This window comes from Polypterus senegalus, chromosome 13, assembly GCF_016835505.1.
Source record: "Polypterus senegalus isolate Bchr_013 chromosome 13, ASM1683550v1, whole genome shotgun sequence".
Lineage (NCBI taxonomy): Eukaryota > Metazoa > Chordata > Cladistia > Polypteriformes > Polypteridae > Polypterus > Polypterus senegalus.
This window is the reverse complement of record NC_053166.1, coordinates 10,554,966-10,582,524: the sequence shown is the minus strand read 5'-3', so window position 1 is coordinate 10,582,524 and position 27,559 is coordinate 10,554,966. Positions and strand designations below refer to the sequence as shown.

The 27,559-nt window shown below is 41.2% G+C and overlaps 1 protein-coding gene across 1 annotated transcript in view; it reads right to left on the bottom strand.

The window, feature by feature from the left end:
• The window catches only part of LOC120542905 (A disintegrin and metalloproteinase with thrombospondin motifs 2-like), a 544,393-nt gene that overhangs the window by 16,505 nt on the left and 500,329 nt on the right, over positions 1 to 27,559 (bottom strand). The window contains exons 14-21 of the mRNA XM_039775628.1: positions 27,045 to 27,168; positions 15,325 to 15,405; positions 13,072 to 13,235; positions 11,633 to 11,798; positions 10,818 to 10,950; positions 7,942 to 8,149; positions 5,805 to 5,934; positions 2,124 to 2,216 (exon numbers count right to left, since the gene is read on the bottom strand). Of these exons, the coding sequence (XP_039631562.1) occupies positions 2,124 to 2,216; positions 5,805 to 5,934; positions 7,942 to 8,149; positions 10,818 to 10,950; positions 11,633 to 11,798; positions 13,072 to 13,235; positions 15,325 to 15,405; positions 27,045 to 27,168 (1,099 nt within the window). The remainder of the gene's footprint in view (positions 1 to 2,123; positions 2,217 to 5,804; positions 5,935 to 7,941; positions 8,150 to 10,817; positions 10,951 to 11,632; positions 11,799 to 13,071; positions 13,236 to 15,324; positions 15,406 to 27,044; positions 27,169 to 27,559) is intronic.

Sequence of the window (27,559 nt, the reverse complement as noted above, 5' to 3'; positions counted from 1 at the left end):
GAGCTAAACTAGTTTTGAGTGGATTATAATGGTGCAGTGATGGTGTATTCTGGTGGATAACCTAATCCCATATAATTTATATAATATAATGGTGGGCCCTTGTGCCCAGTGCCAGCCAGGACAGGCTCCAACACTCCACCCGCGCCCTCTGGATTAAGCGGGTTAGTAAATGACACGACATGACATACTTGCTTTTAACAATAACAGAGAGCTGTCAATGTTCAATTTTTTTTTTTTTTTAGTTTTCATTTTATTTCTACAACTCATTTTTCTTTCATATTTTTTCACTTTTTTTTTTCTTTTATTTGCAGTTGCTCATGACAAAAACCTAAACAATGAGAAGATGCACGCTTTCCAGTTGAATTTGTAAGAAATATACCGTATCTAAAGTTACAGGTTCACAGTCACTTTGGTAAAACACTTCATTGGTCTGAAACAGTTAAATAAGTCGGGAACTCAATAGAAATCGGGGATGTAAAAACAGAAATGGCACGTTATGTGTCTTATTAAATATATACAAAAACATTAATAAATTATCCCTGAAAAAACAAAGTGCATATACATTTAGTGCACGTTGCCCAGATTATCCTTATTGTACCTTCACAGTAGCCACTAGCAGGATGTAATTCAGTGCCTTCAAACAAGGAAAAAAACTTTTTTCTTGTTCAAAATGTAAAGATATAACAGTCATAAACATTGTTAATACAGTCAACACCAATGATATTTACAGTATACTGTATCAGTGCAAGCCGTCCTTAAGATTATTTTCCATTAGATACCTTGTAACATAATCACAGTACAACGATGTGATCACATTATAATGACATATTTGAAGTGCTTAAAGGTGATTTTTCTGGTTTCTGTTCGTTAACCCTGTAAAACGGCAGCGCAGTGGGGGGGGGGTCAATCATCCCCGTCTGTCTGTCCGTCCGTCCGACCGTCAGCAGCAACAACAACAACAACAACAGCAGCAGCAGCAGCTCTCGGAGTTTTCTTTTTTTTAAATACTGAAATCGAGGCAATCAAGCGCATTTTGTTTTGTCCACTTTTGATACGAAATGCCGTTACATTCAATCTTGCATAAGGCATTTTGTCTGACGTGTATTTTATTTTTTTACAGTTGAAAATACGCAAAATATGACACTTTTTTTTTTTTGTTTCTATTCACTGATTTCCTTTAACACGGTGTTGTATGAGGTATTGTATTTTAAGATCATTTTCTGACCAGTATGCTTTGCCAATATGTACACACACGTATAGATACACACACACACACGCACACCCACACACAAACACGCACGTCTACACACAACACGACACATGCATGTGACCCCCCCAGAAAGGGTCCTCCAAACGGAAATCGATAAACCAGTCAATCGAAAAAGGTATAAACAACATTACCCTGGCACTGCCACAAATGCCGTCAGACAGCTTACAACAATTATTTAAAGTTTTTTCTTTTTTTTTTTCCTAACAAAAGGTTATGCAGATTAGCCACAGCTTATTGTATAAAGTTTGCAAGCACAAATAAGCTGCATTAATGAATGTTAGCAATAACAGTCAAGTAAGAGTGGAAATGAAATGAAATGAGCCAGCAGACCACCAGACCGCAAACTACCCTGCTTGAGCAATTAGTCTTGCACAGGTTAGTTACCTCGCTTCTTTCATCTTCCTTTTTTGTTATTAAAATTATTACATGAGCACTTGGACAATGTCATTATTGTGATGTGATCACATTCACAATAAAGTTACCCCAGTGGCTTCTGACACTGATGAAGATCAACCAGTTAACAGCTTGTTTCCAAGGTAACCAAGCAACAGGCAGGCTGAAGACAGCACCCAATCAGATACCTGCAGCTCTGCGGAGCTCCTACTTGAAACAGCCAATTGAAACTCTTTAGCCCTCTAATTGGCCAGTGCTAGAGCAAAGCTCCGGACACACAGGAGAGAGAGAGCGTAGGCACCATCGCCCAGTGGGAGAAAAAAAGCAATCAAACGCCTAGTGCCGTAGCCCCATCAGGCAAACTTGCTTCGTAGCGAAAAGGACAGAGAGAAAGATAAAGTCCATGTCAGAAACGGCATGCACTTAAGGCCAAGGTCAGAGTTATAAAGTGGACGTTTACTTGAAGAAATCTTCTGGATTGGGAAGTCCGAGTTTTGTCGAGAAATCCACTGGATCAGGAAGTTTCCTTTCTTGCTTTGGTCAGAAGCGTTTTCTAGAAACAAAGGAAAGACAAAAAAATGTAAAAAATGTGAACTCGGAGAGGGGTTCAGAAAAAGGATGGCGTGCTCCAGTCGACACTGAGCCCCATCGGTTTAGCAGCCATCCAGTGCTTCATCGTTTATTACAGATATGGGACCAATGGAGGACATGTCACATAGTTTAGCCACCTTAAATCTATTCAGCATTCAGCCTATGGTGTTGTTTGGGTATCACGACATTTACTATTGAAGTGTTACGCTCCAAATTAGATCTTTCAGTGACACACTTAATCTTACAATTTACAAATGAGAACCTCTGTCGGTGTTATGAGCAAACACAGTGAAGTTTGCTTTGCTGTGAGTTCAATGAAATTGTGAAAATATTCAGTAATTTCACCGAAGTGCGCTTTATTAGGAGCTTGTAGAAATGTGAAAATGTACAGTAACTCAGCGAAACTCTGTGTACCAAAAGTGATGAGCAGACGCTATGGAGTTCCTATTCAGCGAAATCGTGGAAATGTTCGGTAAATTTGCTAAGCTCTGTCAGTGTTATGTTTTTAGTAGTGATGAGCAAACACAATGGAGTGCGGTTTGCTTTGAGTTTGGCGAAAATGTGGAAATGTTCGTTAACATCGCCAAAGTCTGTGTACCAATAGGGATGAGCAGACACTGTGCAGTTCACTTTGCCACAAATTTAGCGAAATCGTGGAAATGTTCGGTAAATTTGCTAAGTTCTGTCACTGTTATGTTATCAGTAGTGATGAGCAAACACAATTGGGTGTGGTTTGCTTTGAGTTCGGCGAAATTGAGGAAATATTTGTTATCTTCGCCAATGTCTGTTAATGTTATGGATAAGGAGTGATGAGCAAATACAGTGGAGTTTGCTTGGCCGTGAGTTTGATGAAATTGTGAAAATATTTAGCAACTTTGCCAAACTCTGTCAATGTTATGGATCAGAAGTGATGAGCAAACACAGTAGAGCGAGTGCGCTTTATTAGGAGCTTGTAGAAATCTTGAAAATGTTCAGTAACTCAGCGAAACTCTGTGTACCAAAAGTGATGAGCAGACGCTATGGAGTTCCTATTCAGTGAAATCGTGGAAATGTTCGGTAAATTTGCTAAGCTCTGTCAGTGTTATGTTATCAGTAGTGATGAGCAAACACAATGGAGTGCGGTTTGCTTTGAGTTTGGCGAAAATGTGGAAATGTTCGTTAACATCGCCAAAGTCTGTGTACCAATAGGGATGAGCAGACACTGTGCAGTTCACTTTGCCACAAATTCAGCGAAATCGTGGAAATGTTCGGTAAATTTGCTAAGCTCTGTCACTGTTATGTTATCAGTAGTGATGAGCAAACACAATTGGGTGTGGTTTGCTTTGAGTTCGGCGAAATTGAGGAAATATTAGTTACCTTCGCCAATGTCTGTTAATGTTATGGATAAGGAGTGATGAGTAAACACAGTGGAGTTTGCTTGGCTGTGAGTTCGATGAAATTGTACAAATGTTCGATAACTTCACCGAAGTCTGTCAATGTTACGGATCAGAAGTGATGAGCAAACACAGTAGAGTGAGTGCGCTTTATTAGGAGTTTGTAGAAATCTTGGAAAATGTACAGTAACTCAGTGAAACTCTGTGTACCAAAAGTGATGAGCAGACACTGTGGAGTTTAAATTCAGCAAAATCATGAAAATGTTCGATAAATTTGCTAAGCTCTGTCACTGTTATGTTATCAGTAGTGATGAGCAAACACAATGGAGTGCGGTTTGCTTTGAGTTTGGCGAAATTGAGGAAATGTTTGTTAACTTCGCCAATGTTTGTTAATGTTATGGATAAGGAGTGATGAGTAAACACAGTGTTTTTTTTTTGCAATGAGCTGACGCAACCGTGAAAATATTAAGTAACTTTGCCAAACTCTGTCAGTGATTATTTTGTCAATAGTGAGGAGCAGACACTGTGGAGTTCACTTTACTGTGATTTTGGAGAAATCGTGAAAATCGCAGCTTCGCCAAAGTCTGTGTATCAGTAGTGAGGAGCAGACACTGTGGAGTTCACCTTTGCTACAAATTCAGTAAAATCGTCCAAATGTTTGGTAAATTTGCTAAACTCTGCCGATGTTATATACTAGTCCTGATGTCCCAAATTTGGCAAAATCGTGGGAATGCTCAGTAACTTCGCCAGATTCTGTGAAATGCATTGAAGTCAAAGGAGAATGAGGAACTGGGCTTGTTTCGAGTGCACTGACACAGATATGTTTGAAGATGCCCCTTTTTTATCATGTTTAGGCAATCCATCCAAACTGAATTAGTGTTTTTAACCACCAAACACTTTTCATCGTGCCCTCCAAAGTGTGTCATTTTGAAAACGTCAGCTTTCGTATTTTGAAAATGTCAGCACGTGATGAAGCATTTCCTTCAGGTTTGTAATTCACTCTGTCGGTGGTCCTTTCCAAACTCCTCTACATTAGTCAATGGGTACTGCACCCTGAAACACATGACTAGAACGCTGCAACAGGACCCCCCAGGTCTGTAAGATCCAAGGTCTTACCCACCTGGTGCCGGTTGGTTACCTTTAACAGCAGCTGCACTTCATCGTCCATCCTCACAAAGAAGTCCACTTAGTATCAGTTTGCTTCGATTTTGCCCCTTAAACCAAACCGTGCTCTTGACTGACGAGCTGCGTGTGCTCAGTTTATGTGTAATTGGCGTTTCAGGGTGGAGTGGACTTTTAGAATGCGACCAGAAACAACCAATGTGGGCAGAGAACGTTTAAAACGAAAACGAATTTAAGTATATACTTAAATGATGTTGTGACAATGAACTATTAAAATATAAGAAAAAGAGAACTGAAGCTGACTAAAAGGTTTACTAAACGCGGTTTAAGCTCGAGTACGGGAGGCTTTGGCCTCATCTTAGAGGAGCCATTGACATAATTATTAAGGTTAAAATGAAATAAATGAGCAATGAACACCCCTTTAGAAAGCAAGGAGAAACTACTGGGAAAGCCATAACATCCCAACATGAAGCGGCGATAAGATCAATGGGAAAACCCGAAGGACACCCCTAAGAACAAAGCAAAGTTTAGAATAAGGGAAGAATCGACACGTATACAAATTACTGGTGGCTGTAGTTGATTGGTTAAGATGACACAATTCTGCATATTAAGAGTCAGATGATGTGATGTATTAGATAAGCTTATGGTAATAGAAATGAAGAAAAGGGAATGAATTGTGTTAATGATTGCTCACTCCGTGGAAAGAGACATTTGTGCGTATCTGTGTGCAAATAAAGAATTGTTCAGCCTTCTCCTCTGGTTTCCGTGAACAATTTCTTTGATTTTTTTATATGAAATATACTCAATCATTTATGACGTGGCTTTTAATTACTTGGTTAGAATCGGTTCATGTTCATGCCAAACAGACCCTCGTGTTTTAGGAAAACACCAGCAAGTGATTAAAAACCTGAGTGCATAAACATGAACAGGGAGCACTTGAAATAATGCATTTTAAAAGAAGACATTCATAAACAAAAACAAAAAAACATGGCTGCCCTTTTCAAAAGCACCATGAGCTGACGGCAGAATGCCAGGTGAGAAAAGTAAAAACATACTCGGACAAGGAGGTAGAGTGCAGAACCTGACAATCCCAGGTTTGGCTTCAGTACAGTTGCCGATGGTGTTGCTCTTTGTACGACACAAGACCTGCCTCTCCTGGGTGCCATTGCCACAGCTGACCGAGCACTAAGAGGGAAGGAGAGAAGAGAAAAAACAAAACACAACAAGAAATCGGTGAATTCACATAATGGGCTTGGTAAGACAAACGAACTAAAGGGGCGACTTGAATAAGAAGAGCGCAGAGTGTCAGGTCAGACAATACGAACATCTGTCTGCAACGCGAACATAAAAAGCAGAGACTCAGAGATGGCTCTATCTGCCTGTCTATCTATCTATTATATAGTGCCTTTCATATCTATCTATCTATCTATCTATCTATCTATCTATCTATCTATCTATCTATCTATCTATCTATCTATCTATCTATCTATCTATTATATAGTGCCTTTCATCTATCTATCGATCTATAAATCTATCTATTATATAGTGCCTTTCTATCTATCTATATCTATCTATCTATCTATCTATCTATCTATCTATCTATCTATTATATAGTGCCTTTCATCTATCTATCGATCTATCAATCTATATATTATATAGTGCCTTTCTATCTATCTATCTATCTATTATATAGTGCCTTTCATCTATCTATCTATCTATTGCTATATTGCGCCCGACCCGACACAGATTGGACACAGGAGGCACGAGTAAAACAAACAATCTTTTATTTTTCTTTAGCTGGAGGGCATGTCTTCCTCGTAATCCATCCAGCCACAACACAGTCCCAAGCACAAATAAACACACAATCACTGTCTCTTCCACCACCACTCCTCCTCAGCAAGCTTCATCCTCCTCCTCCTGACTCTGGCCGCTGAGTGGTGGTCGCTGGCTCCCTTTTATTGTGTACTCGGAAGTACTCCAAGTGGTTGTTTACTGTCATCCGGCTGCACTTCTGGGTCAGGTGAAACCAGTGCCCAAAAGGGGCAACCGCTCCTGTTGCGGCACCCCCTGGCGGCAACCTGCGGAACCCCACAGAGCTGCACAGAACTCCAACCCCCATGAAGCCCTGGGAGAGTCCGAGGCACTGCTGCTGCCATCTAGCATCCACTTGGATGCTTCCATCCCCTGGTAGCATCCACTTGGAGATACTGGGCTTCCCATCCCTTGTCCCCTATCTAGATGTGGTGAAGGGTCATATAGTGCCTTATCTATCCAAGCATCTATCCTATCTATCATCCATCTGTCACACTATTATATAATGCCTTTCAAATCTATCTATCTATCTATCTATCTATCTATCTATCTATCTATCTATCTATCTATCTATCTATCTATCTATCTATCTATCATATAGTGCCTTATCTATCTATCTATCTATGATATAGCACCTTTCACACCTGTCTCTCTTATCTATGCACCACAAAGGCAGACATGTCAACCAGATCGTTCATTAAATTTAGTGTAAAGTGCTTTCATTCTTTGATAGAATTATAATAAAGTACTAAACCTGGCATGCTTTGCAAATCTAAACCTGCATATCGATTGTTCAGCATTGCAATGCCATGGCAGTCAGTGTAAAGTCTCTTTAAGGTAAGAGCTGACGTCAGGCTGACTGACCCTGGAGATGACCCGACTAATGCGGGAGGTCCGGCCATTTCACATGGGGACAAATCCAGGCAGACACAGAGAGAATAAGCCACTGCACACTGACAGCAGCCACACACAGGATTCAAAACTAAGATCCACGAGGGAGCAGTGCTAACTGATGTCTCCCTCCATTAAAGACACAATATTTATATGCGTTGATAGACTTTAAATAAAGTTAAGAACTTCTGCTACAGCACACTAGAGTGTAAATTTTAATATATGTGTGCGTATATTTTAAGTGTATATTTGAACCATTTCTTAACCACTGCTCTGTTCATTAACTCACAATTTCTATGAAGATTTACCGCCGCCGTCCTGACCACCTGCTCACTTCCTAACAGGGTGAAGGGCTGCTCAGTGGCCATTGACAATGCACTATTTGTGGCCTTAAGCTTTTTTCCATGCCCATTATTTTCTGTATCTGACAAAATGAAAGATGTTCAGGAAAAGGCAGTTTTGGGTGGGCCCTCTAATCTGACCCCTCACCTGTGACCATGAGCCGACTCTCCACTCTGCAGGGCACAGCTCTCGGTTGCAGGGTCTCTTGGACTCTGGCCTATCGTCATTGCAGTATTTGCTGTGGATGGTGCGGTTGGTCCCGTCGTGAAGGGGCTGGATGCATTGCACCTTACGGGTTTGCTGCCCAGTTTTTCCACATGTCTCGGTGCATGTAGACCACTCACCGCTGACCCATCTGAAAAGACAACAAAAGTGTCAGGCGTGGAGATTTGCTTAAATAGAGTTACTCTGTTATCATGTAAGTCACGTTTACCATTTGTCAGCTGGGGCTGTTGAATGCCAATCGAATGCTACAAAAAGATTTGTTCCCTTGCTTCAGGTTATTTTTACTTTACGTGCTCTCTGCACATGTGACACACATTTATATTTCTATAAGGAGACTTTTCGGCTGTAGACTTGCCATCGTGAACAGACACTTGCTGTCTGTCGCACCGAGTTCATGAGAGCACCGCTGATCTTTGCAGTTCAAAATCCCCGCCCCACCCTACTTCAAGCCCTGCCTTCATGAGGCACTGGATTGGTCCAGCCATCTAATTGTTCCCACCCAGTTTTAAGCATGACTGACTCATGGCTGTGTCCAGGCGTACTGCGCACACATTACACGTCTGGCTGACCCCTGCTGGACACCACGTTGAACATCGCCAAATTCTGAAAAGGTTCCCCTCATCATTATCCTTTGCTTCCTGCAGCTGAGCCAGTTTTATGGCCACCGTGCCTTGAATTCCCACTTCTTGTAGCCTAATCACTAATCTTTCATGTGGAATCGTTAAAAACAAGAAAATCAAGATAAATCATGTCCTATTTCACCCCTCTTATGGATGCCCGTTGTTGCTCCCTCTTATAATTTCAGTATGTTGGTGAAACACGGCCTTCTGCGTCTGAGCTCAAGCTAATGCCTCACTAATATACCTGTTCCTTCCATGTGCTGCATGATCTTTTCCTTAATAATTTCCTCCATTACTTTACCTGGGAGACATGTTAAGCTAACTGGCCTCGAGGTTATTGGATCTGTCCATTCACCTTTTTGTAAAATGAGATCAGACTTTTTAAGAATAAGGGGGATGTGCAGGACTGTAGTAACTACAGGGGGATAAAACTGATGAGCCACAGCATGAAGTCATGGGAAAGAGTAGTGGAAGTAGGGAGGTGATGATTAGTGAGCAGCAGTGTGGTTTCATACCAGGAAACAGCACCACAGATGAGATGTTTGCTCTGAGGGTGTTGATGGAAAAGTAGAGAGAAGGCCAGAAGGAGTTACATCTTTGTGGACCTGGAGAAAGAATATGAGCTGTGGTATTGTATGAGGAAGTTGGTCAGAAGAGGCAGAGAAGTACATAGGAGTTGTACATGATATGTATGCAGGGAGTGTGACAGTGGTGAGGTCTGCGGTAGGAGTGATGGAGGTGGGATTACATCAGAGATCGGCTCTGAGCCCCTTCTTATTTGCAATGGTGATGGACAGGCGGACAGACGAGATTAGACAGGAGTCCCCGTGGATGTTTGCTGATGCTATTGTGATCTGTAGCGAGTGTAGGGAGCAAGTTCAGGAGACCCTGGATAGGTGGAGATATGAGAGGAGAGGAGAGGCATGAAGGTCAGTAGGACCACCAAGACAGAATCCATCCATCCATCTTCTTCCGCTTATCCGAGATTGGGGCGCGGTGGCAGCAGCTTGAGCAGAGATGCCCAGACTTCCCTCTCCCCGGCCACTTCTTCTAGCTCCTCCGGGGGAATCCCGAGGTGTTCTTAGGCCAGCTGAGAGACATAGTCCCTCCAGTGTGTCTTGGGTCCTCCCCACTAGACGTGCCCGGAAAACCTCACTAGGGAGGCATCCAGGAGGCATCCTGATCAGATGCCCGAGCCACCTCATCTGACTCCTCTTGATGCGGAGGATCAGCGGCTCTACTCTGAGCTCCTCCCGGATGACTGAGCTTCTCACCCGATCTTTAAGGGAAAGCCCAGACACCCTGCGGAGGAAACTTATTTCAGCCGATTGTATTCGCGATCTCGTTCTTTCGGTCACTACCCATAGCTCATGACCATAGGTGAGGGTAGGAACGTACTGTACTGTAGATTGAGTGGTAAATTGAGAGCTTTGTCTTACAGCTCAGCTCCTTTTTCACCACAACAAAATACATGTGTGTGAATGAGAGGAAGGTCAGTGGAATGGTGAGGATGAGGGAGTAGAGTTGGCGAAGGTGGATGAGTTTAAATACTTGGGATCAACAGTACGGAGTAACAGGAATTGTGGAAGAGAAGTGAAGAAGAGAGTGCAGGCAGGGTGGAAATGGGTGGAGAAGAGTATCAGGAGTGATTTGTGACAGACGGATATCAGCAAGAGTGAAAGAGAAGGTCTACAGGTCTAGTGAGACCAGCTATGTTATATGGGCTGGAGACGGTGGCACAGGAGACAGAGCTGGAGGTGGCAGAGTTAAAGATGCTAAGATTTGCACTGTGTGTGACGAGGATGAACAGGATTAGAAATGAGGACATTAGAGGGTCAGCTCAAGTTGGATGATTGAGAGACAAAGTCAGAGAGGCGAGATGTGCAGAGGAGAAATGAGGGGTAAAATGAGAGAAGGGTGCTAAGGATAGAGCGGCTAGGTAAGAGGAACAGAGGAAGGCCTTAGAGGTTTATGGGTGTGGTGAGAGAGGACATGCAGGTGATGGGTGTGACAGAACAAGAGGACGAAGACAGGAAGAGATGGAAAAACATGGTCCGTTGTGGAGACCACTAACAGGAGCAAACCAAAAGAAGAAGAAGATCAGACTTTAATCGGGTTTGACAGATTGATTCTCGTCTTTGTCTATTCTTATGATATTCAAAAACAGCGATGTCTTACATTGGCTGGGAACATTCCTGCAGGTTGCATTTTGTGCGTATCGCCTTTGGCTTTTCAATTGTTTCACAGTATCTGCGGTGAACCATTTTGAGGTCTGATTTTCGACGGCATCCATACTTTGAAAAATGAAAACCTATGAAAATGAAAAGAAAAGGTCAGGTTAGCGCAGAGGGTTCACAGTAAGCTGCTGCTCCAATCAGTGTCAGGTTCGTCGCCCTTTGGCTCTCGTGTTCACTCGCTACTGACAGATTTTCACACAACGGCCACAACCGTCTTTTCAGATTACGAGCGAGCGGCTAATAAAGCCATTCAGATGCTACACGGGGGCTGCTAATGAGAGCCCGCCGAGCCGAGCCGAGCCACAGTCAGACTGCATATGCCGAGAAGCTGTCAGGATTCTCACTGTTAATGATTATAGAAGTCAGGAGACATGCAGGACCTCAACGGGCTCAAACAGAAATGTCTCTCTTTTCACGTATAAATGTCATTAAAGGCTCTTTCGCTCTTTTATAAATGTGAGCTAATCGCATATTGCATAGTTCTGAGGGCTTTTTATTTAAAGAAAATGAATTTCACTCCAGGGCTTATTAGATTTGGCTGGGAAAAGACAAGCAGATGCCATGCATCTTGTAAAAATCATAAAACTGTCAGTAACATGCTGCGATAATTGCTGCTACGCAAACAAACTTGGAAGCTTCCCTTGCATTTTGTAGGTTAACAACTGTAAGCATCGATGAAGAAATGTCACCTGAAGAAAATTTATACAATGGCAGTGTCAGCGCTCTGGCGGCATTTTGTAGGGATATTCTGTTTACCTCCGCCACACGGCTTGGAGCAGTGAGACCACTTCATCAAGGCCCACTCGTAAGAAAACTCGGCGTTGTCCTGCACAACGTTGTTATTGTCAGCCGTGGTCATGGTGTCCTCGTGGATCATGTACTTGTATGTCAGGGAGATCCTGGCTTCTCCATTGGGAATGACCTGTGGAGCACAAAGTGACATTAATTAGGAGTGCATGACATCTGAGCAGCAACTGAAGTAGAATTTATCAAAAAATATGAACATGAACAGCGGGGACAACAGCGACCCCTAGCAATCTTACACTGGATAACGATACTTTCAGAATGTGAAAACTTTTTCCATAGATAGATAGATACAAATGAAAAGCACTATATAATAGATAGATAATGTCCTAGAAGACATGGGTTTGGTGTGACCAAGATGGATGGTTCTTTACCAAGCCAGGAAGCCTATATAATGTAAGGGTGAAAGGAGACCTGGAGCCATGTACTCCCTGAGTCTGAGAGGTAGCAGCAGCTCTCAAGAGGGTCTCCCACATACACTCTGAGAGGACCTCATGGGAATTGGACACCATGCTGCGTCTCGTGGGAGCCACCCGAGGGAGCTGTGAGGCAAAGGTGTCCACCTGTTAGAAAAGTTCTGCCTGACCCGAAAGTGCTTCCTGGATGCAATGTGGTGGCACTGGAAGTACAACCAGGGTCCAATATAAAGGAAGTCTTGATCCTCACTTCAGCTGAGTAAGAGTGGGGTGGAGGAGGATGAAGAGAACAGACAGACAGAGATAAGTGTGCTTATGTAACCATTTGAAGAAGTCTGTGAAAGGTATTTGTACACAATAAATGACTTGTTTGAACCCAGGACTTGTGTAGTTGAAGTTGTGTTTGGGGTTTGGCATTCTGCAATGCTCCATACTGGTCACGATAGATAGATAGATAGATAGATAGATAGATAGATAGATAGATAGATAGATAGATAGATAGATAGATAGATAGATAGATAGATAGATAGATAGATAGATAGGCATGGTGGAATACAGCATATATGGAAAACAATTTATAACTGAAAGATAGGAAAGGCGCTATATAAAAGACATTGACTGTGTATTTTTAAGAGTGCTATAATATGTACCTAATATCACCAGTATATCTTTGAACTGTGGGAGTAAAACTGGAGACCGCAGTGCAGATAAGGTGGAGAACAAGCAATACAAACATCATATTAAAATTGAACCCAGGACTCTGAGGCCCAGTAATACCCGGGGCATTGTGTTGACTAATACAGGCTTTATTTTGTGCTTTTCCTTAAACAACAAAGGGTAAATAATATGTTGGGTTGTACAACAAAATAAAATGGGGAGAAAAACCCCAAAAAGTAATAAACATGAATGCGTCATTGTAAAGTTCACTTGCATGCTGGGGGGCTGCCGCACCCCTCGGACCTTCAAAGCACTCACCATGACAACAATCCCGGAACTCAATGGCCCGTTGGTTTGGATGGATTCTTTATCGTCGTCATTGTGGTATTCCCACTCCAAGCCCATCTGAATAAACATTCTGGACTCTGGAAATTCTCCATCTCCATTGAGGACAAACGTTCCCGAGGCTGGGCTCTTGATAGCTAAGAGAAGGTGAATCGTTAACGATACTGAGTTAGTATTGACTTGTGCCCACGCCATGTGGTAAGCAATAGAAAACGGTGGACTACTTGAAATGAAAGACCTCTGACCCAGGATATGTAAAGGAACAGCCAGTCACATTCACCATGACAAAGGAGACAGACAAGAGTAAGACCAGGGTGGCTTAAGGACACAGTCATCACAACCCTGGTAATGGTACGCATGTTAGGCTTCACTGGACAAATGGGCCATGACTGTGTAGACCCACTTTGTACTTGTAAAAGTTTTTGCTCCAGATGATGTATTATGTTAGCACCTTATTAGAAGACATACAGGATCAGATCATGATGGCATCGAATAGATGAGGTTAGATGTCCTTCATTAATCCCCAAAGGGGAAATTCAAATGCATACTGCAGCAAAAACATAAAATGTTTTTGAAACCGATTCCAAGTACAACCGAAGACAGAAGTATGGAAACATAACACAATAAATTCTATGCTAAAATAATTGCAGTACGTCAAGCCTTCACTTGCTTCCTATTGTTTCTGGACGTCAAGAGGAAGCATTGAACTGCCTAATGGCAGCTGGCACCTGGTCTCAGGTTATTACTTCCTGACGCCTTTAAGGCAAAGACGACTTATAACATGACAAAAATAACAATGATTTGCTTGGTGTCAGTAGTGGGATTTCAACCCACATCCTTTTGGTTTGGAGTCCAAAGCTTTAACTACTACACCACGATGCATAAAGGTTTTTATTGGTCTCAGGTTATTACTTCCTGACGCCTTCAAGGCAAAGACGACTTATAACATTTGAGAGTTACAATTACTTACATTTTTTTTCATTTTTCTAATTGAAGCACAGGAAGGTGAAGGTGACTTGCTTGGTGTCAGTAGTGGGATCTGACCTCACAACCTTTTGGTTTGAAGTCCAAAGCCTTAACCAATACACCACACTGCCTAAATGTTTTTTTTATTGGTCTCAGGTTATTACTTGGCTGACACCTTTATCCAAAGCAACTTACAAACATATGAGATTTACAACTGCTTGCGTTTGTTTTATGTTTCTAATTGAAGCACAGGAAGATGAAGTGACTTGCTTGGTGTCAGTAGTGGGATTTTAACCATCAACCTTAGGGTTTGAAGTCCAAAGCTTTAACCACTGCATCATAATGCGTACAGGTGTTTTTGTATTGGTCTGAGGTTATTCCTTCCTGACGCCTTTATATCCAAGATGACTTATAACATTTGAGAGTTACAATTACTTACATTTCTTTTATTTTTCTAATTGAAGTCCAGGAAGTTGAATTGACTTACTTGGTGTCAGTAGTGGGATGTTACCTACAACCTTTGGGTTTAAAGTCCAAAGCTTTAGCGGCTACACCATGATGCATACAGGTGTTTTGTTATTGGTCTGAGGTTATTCCTTCCTGACGCCTTTATATCCAAGACGATTTATATCATAACAAAAATAACAATGATTTGCTTGTTGTGAGTAGTGGGATTTTGACCCACATCCTTTTAGTTTGAAGCCTAAAGTCTTAACCAATACACCACACTGCCTAAATATTTTTTATTGGTTTCAGGTTATTACTTGGCTGACGCCTTTATCCAAAGCAACTTACAAACATATGAGATTTAAAACTGCCTGCGTTTATTTTGTGTTTCTGATTGAAGCACAGGAAGGTGAATTGACTTGCTTGGTGTCAGTAGTGGGATTTTAACCCACAACCATAGGGGTTGAGGCTCAAAGCCTTAGCTGCTGTGCCACATTTCTATACGGAAGTCTATGCAACAATAAAGAGCTCCATCCTGGGCACAAAACTTAGGTCGTGTCTGTCCAGTTCAGACATTTCATTGACTTATCTGTTCAAAATCACTTTACAAAGTTGTCAAGAGCCGTCTAGCTGCTTTCTAGGTCACCTGTTTTTTTTTTTTGCACTTTAGTTCACACTTAGCCGCAACGCAGGAAATGGTATTGTTTCAAACTCGAAAACCTTTTAATGAATTTCTTTTCATTCATCAGCATTCGAATGGCACTGATTACATAAGTCCAACAATGCCAGAATTACGGAGCATTCCTCACTTACCCAGCGTGTGCGGAGAAGCGTCCATTTCTTGAATAGACAGATGTCTCGCTCCTGCAGGAATTTCAAACATCTTTAGGAAGCCTGGGTGATCAAAACATGAGAACAATCGGTTTTTGTATTTGCTTAATGATAAAAAAAAAAAAAAGATAGCCAAACAAAGAGGCCTTCAAGGCTCCGGCGCCAACCTAAAGGCTTTGATTTAGCTGCATTTACACAATAGCAGTAATTCTGAATACTGAATAATTAAGAGTCATTCTGTTTCATTTTAGAATGTCTTGTGTGTGTTATGTCTATTGTTTATTCATTTTAATGTCATTTTATTATATTATTCTTTTAATTTTCCTGTTTGTGCAAGTGATGTCACTACAGTGCCATCTTATGGTGTTTTCAGATGGCCTTGCTGTTTATAGTGATTAGTGCTGATCGGTGAAAGAGCTTTTCATGACAAATATGTTGTGTTCACCAGTGACCTTGTCCACCAAATATTTCCTTGGAAAGTCGTTGTACAGTCAGCTTAGGCAAATATCTCTTTTTCCAGGTACCCCATGATCCTCTGTGAGGCCAGCGTGTCATCACAGAACATTCAGACATGCCTGTCGTAAGATCGTTGCAGATGTGGCCATCTCTGGGCCGCAAGCCCAACGGGAAATGCCATTTGATCAACTCGGATGCACCTCCCTCAAAGCCATACTGAAGTGCTTGATGGTTCCTTCTCATATTTTTCTCTCCAGTACTCACTTCTTCATTTCGCAGTCTTTTCAAAGGGCTCTCCGATTGCTGTATGTGGGTCATCAGTAAACTTAAAAAGGAAAAACTAAACCCAAAGCCACGCAGGCTGAGAAGCACTGCCAGATTTCCATCCTACATGTGTTTAAGAAACAACAGAATAATTCCAGTATTACGAGTACTGCCACCGGATATATACAACTGATCCCTGAAAGCTGGCAGCGCAGCACCACATGGCTAATTATGCATGAAAATCAGCCCTGTGCCCAGGAACGGTCTCAAAACAAGCCATGAAAACCCAGGAATCACTGCGACATGTTAAAAACAGAAGACGTCTTACTATTTACGAGGCGTTTCTTACTTCTTGATGGAAGAAAGAAGTGCAATGCATTTTGAGCTACATTGTTTGTATGAAAATCAATCCATTCATTATCCAACCCGCTGTATCCTAACTACAGGATCACAGGGGTCTGCCAATCCCAGCCAACACAGGGCGCAAGGCAGGAAACAAACCCTGGACAGGGCGCACACACAGACACACACACACCAAGCACACACTAGAGACAATTTAGGATCACCAATGCACCTGACCAGCATGTCTTTGGACTGTGGGAGGAAACCCACGCAGACACAGGGAGAACATGCAAACTCCAGGCAGGGAGGACTTGGGAAGCGAACCCTACTGCGAGGCAGAAGCGCTACTTACTGCGCCACCGTGCCACCCTTGTATGAAAATGTGCTATAGAAATAAATGTTGTTGTTGTTACACAGATACTCTGCTCAGAGCCGCGACTTCAAATGATGGAATGAGCCAATCCCACGCCTGCTTCATGACACGGCCAATGTGTGACCCAAGATTGGAACTCTGTGAGCGCAATGATGTGTATTTTATTTACTTACTGCTAGTTTGTGGCCATTCGTTGGTGGCATTCCTACCGCCTGTGTCTTTTGTTGTTTGAGGTACGTTGGTTAGAACGGCTGCCTCACAGCTCTGATCACATATTTGGCCACAATAATTGGACCAGAATAGCTGTCAGACTTCTCCTGAGCCCACTGGGACACTTAAAAGACCACTGCCCCACCCAAAACTTATTCATTTCCTCCTTCTCCGTTGACGTCAATGAATTTTGCAGAGTTTGGTGACATTTGCAAACGTTTCCATGATTTCACCAAAGTGAAGCAAACTTCATTAATAGTGGCGCTATTCATGGTTGGTCACATGATCGGACATTTTCAGAAAGACTTACGGTTGCTAAATTTGTGCAAAAAATTGTAAAGTGAACGGACTTATGGTTGTTAAATATGTGTAAAAAATCCTAAAATTAATATAGTTGTGGATGCTAAATATGCACAAAAAAAATCATAAAGTGAATAGACATTTGGTTGCTAGACATGCTCAAAAATTTTAAATGAACAGACTTGTGTTTGCTACATAAGCATAAAAAAAACCCCAAGGTGAACAGACTTGCGATAGTTAAATATGCGGCAAAAAATTCTAAAATGAACAGACTTGTGTTTCCTAAATAATGTCATTGCTAAATATGAACAAAGAAATATTAAGGTGACAAGTGTTGTGGCTGTGCGAAAAAAAAATCTCAAAGTGAACAGACTTGCATTGCCTAAATATTCACGAAGAATCCTGAAATGAACAGACTTGCAGTAGTTAAATATGCAGCAAAAAATCCCGAAATGGACAGAGTTACGGTTGCTACGTTTGTGCGAACAAATCCCGACGTGAACAGACTTACATTTCCAAAAAGAATCCTGAAATGGACAGATGCGCAGTTGCTACATATGTGTGAAAAAATCACGATGTGAGCAGACTTATATTTCCTGAAAGAATCCTAAAATGAACAGACTCCCGTTTCTTAAATAATGTAATTGCTAAATATGAACAAAGAAATCTTAAAGTGAAAAGTGTTGTGGCTGTGCGAAAAAAAAATCTCAAAGTGAACAGACTCTCATTGTCTAAATATTCACAAAGAATCCTGAAATGAACAGACTTGCGATGGTTAAATATGTGGCAAAAAACCCAGAAATGGACAGAGTTACGGTTGCTACGTTTGTGCGAACAAATCCCGACGTGAACAGACTTACATTTCCAAAAAGAATCCTGAAATGGACAGACGCGCAGTTGCTAAATATACACAAAAAAACTGAAGTGAAGGAACGGACTTGTGGTAGTTAAATATCCAGAAAAAATCCTGACGTGACAAGACTTGCGGTTGTTAAATTTGTCCAAAAAAAGTTTGAATTGCTAAATTTGCACAAAAATCCCAATGTGAACAGACTGGCAGTAGTTAAATAGGTGGCAAAAAATCCTAACATGGATAAATTTGCCTTTGCTACATATGTGTGAAAAAAATCCCAAAGTAAACAGACTCACGTTTCCTAAATATTGTGGTTGTTAAATATGCACAAATAAACTTCTAAAATGAACAGAGTTGTGGTTAAGAAATATGAACAAAAAACATCCAGACGGGAGCAGACTGGTGGTTGTTAAATATGTGGAAATAAACCCTAAAATTTACAAAGTTTTGGTTGCTAAATATGCACAAAAATCCTGATGTGAACAGACATTCGGTTGCTAAAAATGTGGAAAGAATCCAGAAATGGACAGACCTGCGGTAATTAAATATGCTGCAAAAATCCTAAAATGAACAGAATTGCGTCTCCTAAATATTCCCAAAGAATCCTGAATTTGGTCAGACTTGTGGTTGCTAAATATGTGTGAAAAAATCATGATATGAACAGACTCACGTTTCCTAAATACTGTGGTTGTTAAATATGCACAAATAAATTTCTAAAATGAACAGAGTTGCGATAATTAAATATGCTGCAAAAATCCTAAAATGAACAGAATTACGTCTCCTAAACATTCTCAAAGAATCCTGAAATGGACAGACGCGCAGTTGCTACATATGTGTGAAAAAATCACGATGTGAGCAGACTTATATTTCCTGAAAGAATCCTAAAATGAACAGACTCCCGTTTCTTAAATAATGTAATTGCTAAATATGAACAAAGAAATCTTAAAGTGACAAGTGTTGTGGCTGTGCGAAAAAAAAATCTCAAAGTGAACAGACTCTCATTGTCTAAATATTCACAAAGAATCCTGAAATGAACAGACTTGCGATGGTTAAATATATGGCAAAAAACCCAGAAATGGACAGAGTTACGGTGGCTACATTTGTGCAAACAAATCCTGATGTGAACAGACTTACATTTCTGAAAAGAATCCTGAAATGGACAGACGCGCAGTTGCTAAATATACACAAAAAAACTGAAGTGAACGAACGGACTTGTGGTAGTTAAATATCCAGAAAAAATCCTGACGTGACAAGACTTGCGGTTGTTAAATATGTCCAAAAAAAGTTTTGGTTGCTAAATTTGCACAAAAAAAAATCCCAAAATGAACAGACTGGCAGTAGTTAAATATGCGGCAAAATCCTAACATGAATAAATTTGTCTTTGCTACATATGTGTGAAAAAATCCTGAAGTAAACAGACTCAGGTTTCCTAAATATTGTGGTTGTTAAAAATGCACAAATAAATTTCTAAAATGAACAGAGTTGCGGTTATTAAATATGCACAAAAAACATCCAGATGGGAGCAGACTGGTGGTTGTTAAATATACGTACAAATAAACCAGTTTTGGTTGCTAAATATGCACAAAAATCCTGATGTGAACAGACATTCGGTTGCTAAAATGCGTAGAGAATCCAGAAATGGGCAGACTTGCGGTAATTAAATATGCACCAAAAATCCTAAAATGAACGGACTTGTGTCTCCTACATATTCTCAAAGAACCTTGAAATGGACAGACTTGAGGTTGCTAAATATATGGCAAAAAAAAATTCTGAAATTCCGTTGCTACATATGTGTGAAAAAATCCCGATGTGAACAGACTTACATTTCCTGAAAGAATCCTGAAATGGACAGACTCCTGCTTCCTAAATCTTAAAATGGAAAGTGTTGTGGCTGTGCGCAAAAAAAAAATCTCAAAGTGAACAGACTTGCATTGCCTAAATATTCACAAAGAATCCTGAAATGAACGGACTTGTGGTAGTTATATATGCGGCAAATAATCCTAAAATGAACAGAGTGGATGCAAACTAAATGTGAAAAAAATCTCGAAGTGAACAGACTTGCATTGCGTAAATATTCACAAAGAATCTCAAAATGAACAGATTTATGGTAGTTAAATATGTGGCAAAAAAACCCTGAAATGGACAGAGTTACGGTTTCTGCATTTGTGCAAAACAAAAAAAATCCAGACGTGAACAGACTTGCAGTTGGTACAGTAAATATGTGCAAACAATTTGCAACATCAACAGAATTGCGGTTGATAAATAAGTGCAAAAAATGCCGACATGAGCAGAGTTGCGTTTCTCTGAATACCCGCATAAACATCTCGAAATTCCCAGAGCTGCGGTTACTAACCGTATCCTCAACACAGATTGATACAAACAGAGAAACGTTTGTTCGACATGCCAATCAAAACAGATGCTGGGTTGAATTATAAATCTCACATCGATTAGGAATCCAATAAAGAAATTCTTATCAGGTCCATGAGTGTTAAATGTCCATACTGTTCTGGCTTGAAATAAATGGCTGAATCATGGATGGCATGTATTGCAAAACTGTAAAAATGAAAGGATCACCTTTGGAAGGCTTACCAGAGCCAATTAAAAGTTTAGTACAGTGGTGCCTTGAGATACGAGTTGCCCCAACATACGAGTTTTTTGAGATACGAGCCATCACTAGGTCGATTTTTTGCCTTGAGTTACGAGCCAACATTCAAGATACAAGCCATCAAAGAGCTCTGTCACAGCACATTCCGAGGAACTGACGATGGAGGAGATGATGGAACTACAGACGTGGCAACAAAAGGAGGTTCTGCATGAGATCGGTATCACAGAGGAGCCAGAGGCGGTGGAGGCTATCTCTTCAATTGAGATAAGGGAAGTGTTAGCAATGTGGGAAAAAGTTTCGGACTTCATTAAAGATGATAAGATTTGCATTGGGTGTGACGAGGATGGACAGGATTAGAAATGAGGACATTAGAGGGTCAGCTCAGGTTGGACAGTTGGGAGACAAAGTCAGAGAGACGAGATTGTGTTGGTTTGGACATGTGCAGAGGAGAGATGAGGGGTATACTGAGAGAAGGGTACTAAGGATAGAGCTGCCAGGGAAGAGGAGAAGAGGAAGGCCTAAGAGGATATGGTGAGAGAGGACATGCAGGTGATGGGTGTGACAGAACAAGATGACGAGGACTGGAAAATATGGGAGAAGATGATCCACTGTGGCAACCCTTAACGAGAGCAGCCGAAAAAAGAAGAAGAAGAAGATTGAAAATAAACACCCTGAAAAAGTTGCAACTGGTCGTGCAGCGGCGCTATTTAATCCCACTTGCCTAACTCAGTTCAGAAACATTCTAAAGGGGAGGAAGAAATAAAGCTCCTTGGACAGGTTTCAATTGAAAACGCCCTGCGAATGAAAGTAATGAAAGCGTGGCAAAAAAGAAAAAAAACTAGTGAAGAAGAAAATTAAGCTAAGCAAAAGTGAAGTGAAAAAAAAATTAATACAATACGCTAATCAGCTTTGCCAACATCTGTTTGTTTCTTTAGATTCTCTTTTATGTATTAGGTTTTATTTTGTTTGTACACAATATTTGGGTGGCACAGTGGGTAGTGTTGCTGCCTCGCAGTAAGGGGACCTGCGGTTTGCTTTCCCAGGTCCTCCCTGTGTGGAGTTGGCATGTTCTCCTCATGGTACTCCCACAGTCCAAAGACATGCAGGTTAGGTGCATTGGCGAATCTAAATTGTCTCTAGTGTGTGCCCGGTGTGTGTGTGGCGCCTTGCCCGGGGATTATTTTCTGCCTTGTGCCCTGTGTTGGCTGGGATTGGCTCCAGCAGACCCCCGTGACCCTGTAGTTAGGATATAGCGGCTTGGATAATGGATGGATGGATGGACAATATTTGTTCATTATAAATACGTTTTTTTATGTTGAAAACATTTTAAAAAAAATTGGGGTGGTTTATGGGGGCTGGCACGAATTAATCTCATTTCAATTCATTTCAATGGGGAAAATTGATTTGAGAATACGAGCATTTTGACTTATGAGCTCGGTCACGGAATGAATGAAACTCGTATCTCAAGGTACCACTGTATTTGTTTCATAGCCTGTCACGTATGTGCTCTTGGGAGACAGCTTACAGGCTTTAGTAATTAGAATTTTTTCCATGTGAAGCCTAAAAACCATGAGGACCGATTGAGATCATTTATGTTAGGTAGAATGCCCAGTGGGGGCTTGGCGGGTGGTCTTGTGGCCTCCGAACCCCTGCAGATTTTTTTTTGCTTTTTCTGTCCTCCTGGTCAACAGACCTTACTTTATTCTTTGTTACTTAGTATTGCCTAATCTTATTTTTTTTGTTTCTTCATCTAGTAAAACACTTTGAGCTATGTCCTTGGTATGAAAACGTGCTCTCGAAATACATGGTGTTGTTGTTTAATAAATGTAATTACCCACCAAGCCAGGGGTTGGCGCTGTTCTCTGATCCTTTCACTCTTTTTCTCCCTCTACAGCGTGGCTGATTGACAGCCCTACCGTCACTGACATCATCTCCTGGCCCCGCCCCTTCCTAACAGCTTCCTTCAATCCAGTCACCGACTTCAGCTCTATATGGACTTGAGTCCTGCACTAAATGTGAGTTTATTCTTCTCAGCTGTCAGATTATGCGGGGCTACCAAGGTGGCACCCCAAATCTTTATCTGTGCTCTTTGTTTCATTTTACAATCCAAACATTTTTTGAAGATATAAGAAAATATAACAGTGTGTTGGAAATGACATCATTTGGAGAAAAAAGAAAAATCAAAAGCAATTTCTAAGTACAAGGGTGTGTGAATCCCAATCGTCTTAGGAAATTCCTCGGTCGAAGTCGGGTCATATTAAGAATAAAACAAAGCAACAAAATAACCAGGAGACTACAAAGTGTGACTTTAAAATCCTTAAGGTAATAAATGAAAAAGTTTCAAAAGAAATAGAGTTGAAGCCCGAGGGAAAAAAAATGTAACAAAATCCTAACATGCAGGTTGGACACTTTCAACAGTTTCATGAAACGAGTGGACATTTAACACCAAACATGCCACATTCACATCCAGAAGGTGGTGGCACTGCTGAAGGCAGAAAGCTGCCCAAGAGGAGATGCCAGTTCAGCAGTGGGTACACATGGCACACTCCGGACACTTCACTCTGGCCTGCGAGATGCACATCAGCAGGTAAAGTACTTACGGGGGCCCAAAGTACAGCGAGTGCCATGGGGTGATGACCGCTGCTCATAACACTTCAAATGAGCGCGGGCATCACTACCCAAAGCTGCGTTGGCTCACAGGTCTGCCACTTTAGGTGACTGATTTTTTGGATCATCCCCATTTCTGTCACTCTGCTTAAACACAGCCAATGGAACAATTCAACAAAAAAGTAAACTGAGGACATGTGGATTCCTCTTTTGAGACATCTGGGAAAGTTTAAAAACTGGCATCATTAAATTGTTTTATAGACATCTAATAAAGTTACTAAAATACAGTAAATCTCTTCTGCTCCGTTCCAGGCATTGCAGAGTCTCTTTTGGGAACTCGAGTCTGAAGTTCAGCAAAAAAAGGTTTTTATATAAATCCATTTTATATTGCAGTGACACGGGGTGGCCTACAGGATCTGGGAACGTAGCACGAACCGAGACTTGTGCCAAATGCAGACTCCCTACTCATATATTTATACACAAAAAATGATAATTTTATAACTATAAAAATTTCATTGTTTAATACTATTAGATTTTATTTATATAGCGCCTTTGCCATGCTCAAGGGGCTGTTAATTTTTGCTTAAAAAATTCTAATCTTTCTAGAGTGCCGCTGCGGAGATTTGCATGAGCATCAAATGGCAGGCAGTCATGAAAAGTGGCACCGCACCAAAAATAGTCAAAAATGGAAAGCATTCGACCAGCGGAATTTAAAGAGTTTAGCAGCTCTGCACTCAGCTCTCCAAGTGCTTCCAAGTTTAGAAAGGCCATCCCTGGTAAAATGTGAGGACGTGATGTTTACTACGAAAGGCGCTACATCAATGTAGTAATTGTAATTGCTACAGATATTCTAACAGCTGGTGCACGGGCAGCTTAAGTGTCTCGCTCAGGGTCACACTGTGTGCCAGGGACAGGAATTGGCCTGGACACCACCTGGTTTAGAGTCCACTGCCTTAGCCACTACACCAATGTGTGGTCTAATGAAAATTTAAATTGAGCTCCCCATTTTGGGGGAATTTCTCAGCTATAGCCTGCAAAAAGTAATTGGGAACTTGGGGTATCTAGAATGAGGCTCTTCTGAGCACACCAGATTGCTTTAGGGGTTAGTTTTGCGGGCCTCAATACCCTTCTGCCATGTTTGTGACTCCCAATCATAATGGTTTCTATTTCTAATGTCAGCAGGTAGGCAGTTTGGAACCCAAGTGGTCTGAAAGTCAAAATAAAGTCGCGTGCAAGTTACCTTACCAGCCAGTGTTCACACTGTAAATATCTTTAAATGATTATAATTTGAACAGTCTATCTATCTATCTATCTATCTATCTATCTATCTATCTATCTATCTATCTATCTATCTATCTATCTATCTATCTATCAACAACAACAACAACATTTATTTATATAGCACATTTTCATACAAACAGTAGCTCAAAGTGCTTTACATATTAAAGAATAGAAAAATGAAAGACATAATTATAAAACAAAATAAATCAACATTAACATCGAATAAGAGTAAGGTTCAATGGCCAGGGGGGACAGAAAAACAAAAACTCCAGACGGCTGGAGAAAAAATAAAATCTGTAGGGATTCCAGACCATGAGACCACCCAGTCCCCTCTAGATCTATCTATCTATCTATTGTAATAAGGCGCTATATAAGCACCTGTCCTGGCACAGACTGACGCAGAGGCATGTACAAAATTCACAGGCTTTTTTTTTTCTTCCCCCATGGGCACACGTCTTCCCCATGACCCACAGGAAATACACAGTCCCAAAAACACAATTCAACAACTCCAAAACACTCTCTCGTTTACCACCACTCCTCCTCAAGCTTACTCCTCTTCCTCCTGACTCTGGCCATCGAGTGGTGGTGGCTGGCCCTTTTTATAGCCCACCCGAAAGCATTCCAGGTGCTTGACCACCTGGTCCTAATTGCACTTCCAGGTGGGGCTGAAGACTCATCCAGCCGGGCTGTTGACTCCATGGAGCTCCCCCTACCGGCCACACGAGCTCCCAACCAGGCTGTGGAAGCCACCGGTTGGGGAATTACCGTCGGCCATGCAGGCAGCCACCAAGCATCCTGGGAGAGGTATCGAGCTGCCCATGGTTGCTCCCCCGGAACAGATGCAGTAGGGGTGTCCTGGCCGGGCATGGGACGCAGCTGTCCATCACACTATCTATCTATTAAATGTAGTGCTTTTTTCTATCTATCTATCTATCTATCTATCTATCTATCTATCTATCTATCTATCTATCTATCTATCTATCTATCTATCTATCTATCAGTCTTTATGTATTATATAGTGCCTTTCATATCTATCTATCTATCTATCTATCTATCTATCTATCTATCTATCTATCTATCTATCTATCTATCATATAGTGCTTTTCATCTATCTATCTATCTATCTATCTATCTATCTATCTATCTATCTATCTATCAATTTAATAGTGCCTTTCATATCTATCTATCTATCTATCTATCTATCTATCTATCTATCTATCTATCTATCTATCATATAGTGCCTTTCATATCTATCTATCTATCTATCTATCTATCTATCTATCTATCTATCTATCTATCTATCTATCTATCTATCTATCTATCTATCTATCTATCTATCTATCTATCATGTGGTCCCAGTTGTGATCCAGGGTCTTCTCATCCAACATCAGTACCTGACCTCACAAATGCTCTTTTGGATGAATATAACAATATACGAGATTTTTCCCTTTTATTAACTAATAGCTAAGCTGCCCCAATGTCTCACCCAGACCCTTCTTAAAGTTTGGTCCAGGTTTCTGCCTCAGTATTTTATTCCAGAGTCCCACAACTCTTTGTGTAAAAAAGTGCTTGCTGGCTTCAGTCTTAAATGCTCTTCCATGGGCAATGGGTGTAAATTCCCACAGGAACATTCCAAAATCCAGTGAAAAACCTTCCCAGAAGGGGGAAACTAAATGCTAACGTCCCTGGTTTTGTAATGGGATGTACAAACAATTCCCGTAGGTGTGATGCTCAGGTGTCCTAGAAATGTTGGCATGTAGATGGTGAACGCAGAGTTTGCACTTTCTCTCCAAAACTGTTTTTCTGTGTCTGCTACCGCAATGTCAGAGCTGCCCACGTTTGTCTGACTGGAAACTCTGTGACTGTGGTTGACTGTGACTGTGCCTGGTTTCCCATCTAAGATTGATTGCTGCCTTGTCCCGGATGTTGCTAGGAACGGCTGCACCCTTTGTATCATCATCATCATATTATTATTATTATTAACACTAATACTGCTACTACTAATACTTTTTATATTTAGTTGACACATTTATCCAAAGTAGCTTAAAACATCAGTATACTTTGTGTTACAGCCTTTTACAGATATTTATAACAGTAGAAAAAAAGACAAGTTAAGTGGCCCGGTTAGAGTCACATATCTGGGCAGGGCTGAGAACTAATTGAGCACGTTGGTGACTTAAAGTTCAGTGTCACTGTCCCTTCGTCACTCTGTCTACCAAATGATCCCTTGGTGGATAAGGGCGAGCTTTCCAGAAAACGATGGATAGCCTGCTATGTCCCTTTGGATAAATGTACCAGTTAAATACCAATGTTGATAACACACCAAAAAGAAGACTTGATAATAGAGGACGACCTAAAAATGATCCTCTTTCGGCCCAATGCCAGTGTGGCATGATGTATGCGATACTTACGCTGCCTCTTTGGTGTCCGGTAGAAGGTCCCCTTCACGATTTTGCAGTGCGAGTTATCGCCTCCACAGACGCCACACTTGTCTTCTTGCTTAGGGGAGCCGATCACCTTGTCACAGCCAACTTTCTGGTAAAGACACAAGTTTTTGGGAAATTTATTATAAGGGCCATTTCAGTAGATTGCATTAATCAGATTTTTATAAATAGATTTATTACATTTGTTTTACATGAGGGCATTCACCATGCTTTTTACTTCATTTCATACCAGTCCACAGTCCAATAAAATGGCACTTCTACTGCTTTAACAACTGTCAGGCCTGGGTGCCTGATAATCACCGTTCAAGCTCTTCATTGGTGTTTGTACTACCATCCTGGCACCAGCGATAGGTGGGGGATCACTGTATTGGTTCTGGATTAACAGATATTCTTGTTTGCTTAATTACTTTAATTGTTGGGGTGGTTATTTCCATTTTTAAGTACTGTACATAAAGGACATCTCTATATAAGGGGATCAAATT